The sequence below is a fragment of the Setaria italica genome, chromosome III, assembly GCF_000263155.2.
Source record: "Setaria italica strain Yugu1 chromosome III, Setaria_italica_v2.0, whole genome shotgun sequence".
Lineage (NCBI taxonomy): Eukaryota > Viridiplantae > Streptophyta > Magnoliopsida > Poales > Poaceae > Setaria > Setaria italica.
In genome coordinates this window covers 8,134,040-8,140,905 of record NC_028452.1, presented here as the reverse complement: position 1 = coordinate 8,140,905, position 6,866 = coordinate 8,134,040, and the positions used below count along the sequence as shown (strand labels likewise).

The following is a 6,866-nucleotide window of genomic DNA, read 5'->3' as shown; positions in this document are numbered from 1 at the left end:
TGGCGAAAATTTAGCAAAAAACTTTCGCATAGCGATGATAGGTCCAGCATATACAAGTTTAGCAGTCTTGAATGTCTTGTACTCACTGGGGGTTTCGTCAATGAATGACCACAATAACGCTGCTTTTATCAATCATAATCACAAGGAGGATCCATTGACATCTGCATACATAAATGCTCTTATTGGAGCTAACTAACATTAATTAGGTAAGGAAAGGGAAAACAAACATAGACGGTACCCACACTTACTTAAAGTTGTATGGTAGCAATATGTACTGCTTGTAATTTTGTTGCTCCAAGAATTCATATATTGCATCCAATGTAACTAGGGTTCATAGATTCGTCTCGCGAATTATACTCCATCTGTGCAATTAGTTTTGTAATTAGCTTATGTTTAGTACTCCTAATTAGCATCCAAACATCCGATGTGACAGGTGTTAAACTTTAACAGGGGTTTCCCAAACACCCCCTTTTTCTCATTTTGTGTACGCTTCCCGAGAACTCATGGTCCGAGCCTGGCTACGAGGAAACGAGTTTTCCTTCGTATCTGGAGAATCGAACCAGGCTCAAGGTACCCTCTGCACCTGACGGGCCACCCTACTCTTGCATCACGGGAGCCTGTATAGGCAACCAATCAACTCTAAAGGTACCGATATTTTACCTACCCTAAGGTACTGATGTTTTGCCCTATCCTAAGGGTCGTGTGATCAGCGATTTTGTTGGCCCCGTGTAGTGTTCTACTAAAAACACTTTTATGCATTTTAAAAAAACCACTTTTGTTTTTACATATTCTCTCTTTTTTTAAAATGTGATGTTTACTAAGATAAGCTAATTTAAATCACCTCTCCTTCGGCAAACAAAAACATCGAGTTTAGGACAGAACGAACGATGCGCTTATAAGGTGTAATAACGTGGACGATTATCTTATTCGTTCCTTCTTATGAACTGAAAGAGGATTTGGAGGAGAGAGATGAGAATAAGACGGAGCAACAAAAAAAGAATTAACCGTGTGAAAAGGGGTAGAACGAGCCAACAAGAGGTAGGAGTACAGAATATGGGGTACACGGGTGGCGGAGCGGTGAGGGTTTAGGGTCGCGGTCGGTCCCGCGTCTCCCTGCTTTCATTTTTTTTCATTTTTCTTACATGGACACGGAGGAGTGTGGATGAGGATCCTATGTGGCAACCCGACCCTCACCCCTCCTCTCCCGCAAAGAGCAGCAGCAAAAATGATTTATTACCCCGAAACAAAACAAAAAAAAAAAATTCCTGCACACCAGACACCACACCGTCGTCGTCTCCCCCTCCTCCGTCTCCCTTTCGTCCGCCTCCTTTCCCCTCCCCATCCCCACACCGCCGCGGCCTTCGGCAGCTGCTGCGGCCAGATATTTCTCCACCTCGCCCCCGAATTCCCTTCGCGCCGGTCCCCGATTCCAGTCGCCCCACCTCCTGTCTCGCCCACCGCTCCCTGGCACCCCCGCTTCTCGCGCGGAGATCGGATTCTTCCCGCAAGCCTCGCCGATTTCTGCCTCGATCGGGATTGGTGGTGGATCCTCTCGCCCGCGAGGGGCGCGCGCGCGCGCGGAGGATCGTCAGCCCCGTCGAATCCTCCCTCGTCCTCGTCCTTGTCTTCTAAACCTGGCCATGGGCGCGCCCGGTGCCGCGCTGCTGCTGCTTGGCTGCTACTACTAAGAGGCCACCGGCGGAGCCATGAGGCGGGGGGCCGGCAAGGATGAGGCGCCGGACAAGGTCATGGGCCCTCTCTTCCCGCGCCTTCACGTCAACGACACCGTCAAGGGCGGGCCCCGCGCGCCGCCCAGGAACAAGATGGCGCTCTACGAGCAGTTCAGCGTCCCCTCCCACCGCTTCAGCGCCGCCGCAGCTGCCCCCGCGGCGCCCGCGCCCGCGCCGCCGTGGCACGCGCACCGGCCCGCTCCCGGCGCGGCGACCTCCGCCGTCCCATCAACGTCGGCCAGCCAGGTGAGCCCCGTTCGTTGAATGGTTCCTCTTCTGTCTGCGTGTGTTGCTTGCATGCCTGTACCACTCTAGATTGCTTGTTAGGTCGATTATTAGATGGTACGAACTACCATGATGAATTAGGGAAGTACAGTATGCTTGGTATGGTTGGGAGAGGATTTGGCCAGCAGAGAATGGAGAGTTATCTGCTACACATGTACCATAAGTCGCACAATATCCATCATGGCTATCCCAGTTTGTAGGAAATTGCTGAAACTACCATGATGAATACCATTCTATTGGGGTTGATGATGTTCCACACTTGATTGACTTGGGAACAGTTTCACAAATGAAATATGTGACCAAATGATACGCCTGATCGTGGAATATTGTCCCCGTCTCGCGGTTTTCGGGAATTGCTCCTGTTGCCTATTTATGCTAACCCATCCAGTGAGGTGTGAGAAAGATAAGCTGAGTAAGTGAAAAAGGATACTAATTATTCAATCATTTAGATAGTATATTTCCTTTACACTCAAAATCAAGGCTTATTACTACTGAAGAAAATGTATTATGCTCTGCCTAGGCACCACATGTTTTTCTTTGATTAGTAGCGTAGTAAGATAACATGTGGCACAGGCTATAGTTGGATAACGCTTTAAGCGTTACAGAGTATTGAGTGTAAAACATAAATTCATTAGACCACTGGACAAATAAGTATAAAGTAATTATTTAGATACTTTCTTGGTTATACATTCATTGAGTTTAAACAATACCAACTTCCCTATAACAGTAGAAAGGGAAGCATGGAACGAGTTAAGAATACTCCAGCTACTATCATGAACTTTTCCTTTAAAGGTGGTGTTTTCTTCTTCATTGCTGTGTGCTCATCTGCACTTGGTATACATGACTAGATGGTAGTAGAAATAGGATGCGCCTTACATAAACAGTATTATGCCTCTTTTTACCCTTTTCGTTCTCAAGTTCTTTGGATAATTAATGGTGTTTGCATGGAGAGGGAGTTCTTGTGGCATATGGCTTGCTTATTTATATTTCATTCACACCGTTATACCTAATGGCTTGCTAACCTAAACCTTTTGCTTCTAGGCTGGCGGGAGTGATAGACCTCTCTTCCCATCATATTGTGTGCCTTCAACTGAACCTGTTCGTTCATCAGATCATATGAATGCCAACTCCAATGGTCGGGCTGGCAATGCTACAAGAACAGAATCTGGGAGGCTGTCCACACATCTTAAAAGCAAGGATACCAATGCTGCAGGACTAACTGCGGAGTGTAGTTCAAAACATAGAGAGAACACCACTAAGAATTCTTCGGGGAAGAAATTGACTAACGATGATGATTTTACAGTTCCTTCCGTCTTATATTCTGGAATACCTCCACATTCCACTCAAGAAAAGTTCACCCCCTTCCCTACCAAAAGTCCATATAAGAGCATGCCTGCAATGTATAAATCTTCTGCAAAATGTTCTAACACTGACAGGACACACTTGGAAGGAATGAAAGTTTCTGATGCAATATCAATGGGGTCTCCAGGTATTAAGGAGAAAGAGCCAACAAAAGTGAGGATAGACTTGGAAATCGAAGAGAGAACTTCATCATTTCAAACATCAAAAGAGAAGTCGGGGAGACTAGACCCAAAGGTATCTTCATACAGGGATAAGCTGAACAAATATAATGTTGCTGATAAGCAAAGTTCTGAAATTGCGAGCTATCAGACTAGGAACAGGAAGGAGAATGCTGGTGAAACCCAGAACCCTCCAGAAGCTGAAATGGCACCATCAGCTAAGCCATATGCTGGTATGGAACAGAATGGTAATTCTGATCTATTGGAGCTTGGCTTAAGAGAGACAGGTGAGAAGAGGAAAAGGTCACATCATGGTGTGGAGCACAACGATGATTTGTCTGATTCCTCAGTGGAATCTCTACCCGAAATGGAGATTTCGCCAGATGATGTTGTCAGTGCTATTGGCCCAAAGCATTTTTGGAAAGCCAGAAGAGCTATTGTCAAGTAAGTATCTGAAACTTGAGGCCATGTTCTTACTGTTCTAGTACTTTTGAATGGTCTGTGAGCGCGTACTATCTTGGTGACCCCTGCATTAGTTAGTGTTTGGTTGACTGGGCCAAACAGTTTATGCCCATAATACCTTCTCTGAAGTCTGGACTCTTCAACTGCTGCCATCGAACAACTTATCACTGTTTTCGAGCTTTGTTCCTGCTAACCACAAATGTAGTTGTATGGATTAGACCTTCCTTCTTCCAAACCCTGTTTCATTTCAAATTCATTCTCAAGACATGCATTCATGGACTAGGGACATCCGGTCGACTAGAAATGAATGCCTTTCTTCCTCCTCGTGAGGCGCATGCTTGAAATATTAGTTGTTTAATCGTTTTATAAATTCCTTTTTCTTGTTGTTTACACTCGCTTTTCTTTAAACTGTATACAGTCAGCAGAGGGTTTTTGCTGTCCAAGTATTCGAGCTACATAGGTTGATCAAAGTGAGTCTGCGGCAAATAATCAACGTCTTCTGGCTCATGCTTATGGGCAGGTGAACTTACGGGTAATTTTGAGTTTGAAGTGTGATTTAACCATTGTTTGTGTTGACTTGCAAGCAGGTGCAGAAGCTGATCGCGGCATCTCCACATCTACTTATTGAGGGGGATCCATGCCTAGACAAAGCCTTGGCGGCGAGCAAGAAAAAGCTGGCTGGAGGAGATGCCGAAAAGCAGCATCAATCTGCTAAATACAAGGATGATGTTCAACAGACGCTGCAGCAGCTAGAGCACTCAAAAGATAACACTGAAGCGGACCAGCCTTCACCAACTCAAGATGATGTAGTTGCAGTCCAACATAACAATCAAGCCGCAGCAACTGCTGCTGTTAACAGTAATCCTCCCACAATGCCTACTCCTTCTGACAACAAGCAGAACAGCTGGTGCATTCCTCCACCTCCGAATCAATGGCTAGTTCCTGTCATGTCTCCATCTGAAGGACTTGTCTACAAACCTTATGCCGGGCACTGCCCTCCAGCAGGAAGCTTTTTGGCCCCATTTTATCCCAGCTGTGCTCCTGTAAGCCTCCCTTCCACTGCTGGAGATTTCATGAGTTCACCTTATGGTATTCCTATGCCTCATCAGCCACAACACATGGGTGTTCCTGGTCCTCCTCCACCCATGCCACCGATGTACTTCCCGCCCTTTAGCATGCCAGTGATGAACACAGCAGTGTCAGCCTCTGCAGTTGAGCAAGTGAGCCATGTTGCAGCATCACGGCCTAATGGACACATAGAGCAGCATTCACGGAGCTCGTGTAACATGTCTAACTTGAGGAGCGAAGCACTGTCAGCCGACATTTGGAGATTCCATGCCTCAAAGGACAGTGAGCTGCAAGGAAGCAGCGCAAGCAGTACTTTTGATAGGCAGCAAGGTGAAGGAAGGGGTCCTGCGCAACCCTTCCCTTCATCTTCAGTTGGAAATGGGCAACCTCAACCTTCATCCGGGAGCAGGGAGAATCCGGGCCGAGTCATTAGGGTTGTTCCACACACTTCACGTACTGCTTCAGAATCAGCAGCGCGAATTTTCGAGTCAATAAAGATGGAGAGGCAGCAAAATGATTGATGATGACTCTGCAATTGTATGCTGTATGTTTCTTGATTGGTAGAGTTATATACATGTTTAGCTAAGAGCCTAGACAATTAGTGCTAGCTGCTGTATTATTTTTGACCGGTAATATTATATTAGATACATATAATTGCGATAAATTGGCTGACCTGATGTCTTGTTCACTGTAAATATGCACTCGGGTGTCTCTCAGAAGGAAGGCCTTTGTTGTATCTGTAGCCTGCATTGGTCATTAGTACAACATAATTCTGTATACAGAAACTGGAATTTTGTATCATTGATAAAATGATCTCTTTTCCAATCTTTTTGCTGCGTTTAACAGGGATAAGTATATTGACTTGCAACAAGTGCTGTTATATGCTGTCTGCATACGAAATTGGAATAACCTGAATTGGTGGGGGGCGTAGAAGCAAGGCAGCAGAAGCAGCGGAAGAAAACTCGACTGAAATTTGCCATCGCGAGTGATTCAGATCATGCACCTGCACTTATTTCGGCATATGTAACCATCCCTAATGTTTTGGAATGTGTTGCAAGTTGATGAGGTCGTCGTCTTCAGTTGAGATGTCGCATAGCAGCTTCTGTTCCTCGTCCAGTTCGCAGACATCCCTGGGAAATAAAAAGGAGACACAGGTTGAAGGAGGAAAACCAAATAACAACGTCTGTCTCATGCGTATAGCGGGTCATGGAATTGCATTGATCGATCAACAGCTAACAGGACGGCACCTGAGCAGTTGCTTCAAGGCGACACCTTGATGGCGCAGTCCCGGCCAGAGGCCGGCAAGAATGCTCCTCATGAGGGCACGTGCCTCCTCCTTGGTTATCGTCCTGACCTTTTCGGGGAATATCTTCGGCATGACGCCGTAGGCAAGCTCGACCAGGACGGGCGAGCGCAAGCGGCTGTCGGACCGTGGCACGGCGACCTGATCAGGAAGCTGCCCGACGACATCCTGGGGCGCATCCTGTCCCTCGTCGGCTACAAGTACGCCGTGCGGGCCTCCGCGACCTGCCGGCGGTGGAAGGACATGCACCTGCAGGCCCCGCACGTGTGGCTCTACACCGTGTCCCGCGGCGCCGGCGCCACGCAGAGCATGGAACGCATGCTGCGCCGGCGCCGCCGCGTCCAGAGGCTCCGTGTCGTCTACAGGGCCGACGTGCCAGCGCAGCGCGAGTGCATGGCCAGGCTCATCGAGCTCGCCGATGCGCCCGCCCTGGAGGTCTGCGCCCAGTGCACCGACAAAAGGTTGCCCGAGGGCGGCGCCGGCGGCGCCTGGTCCCTG

At 47.7% G+C, this 6,866-nt stretch overlaps 1 protein-coding gene across 1 annotated transcript; it reads left to right on the top strand.

Moving 5' to 3' along the window:
* The first annotated feature begins 1,251 nt into the window (after positions 1-1,251).
* Positions 1,252-5,892, top strand: LOC101755101 (ELF3-like protein 2). Its single transcript, XM_004960935.4, has 4 exons — positions 1,252-1,976; positions 3,057-3,979; positions 4,416-4,467; positions 4,585-5,892. The coding sequence occupies exons 1-4, from the start codon at positions 1,707-1,709 to the stop codon at positions 5,584-5,586; spliced, it is 2,247 nt and encodes a 748-aa protein (XP_004960992.1). The 5' UTR covers positions 1,252-1,706; the 3' UTR covers positions 5,587-5,892.
* The last annotated feature ends 974 nt before the right edge of the window (positions 5,893-6,866 follow it).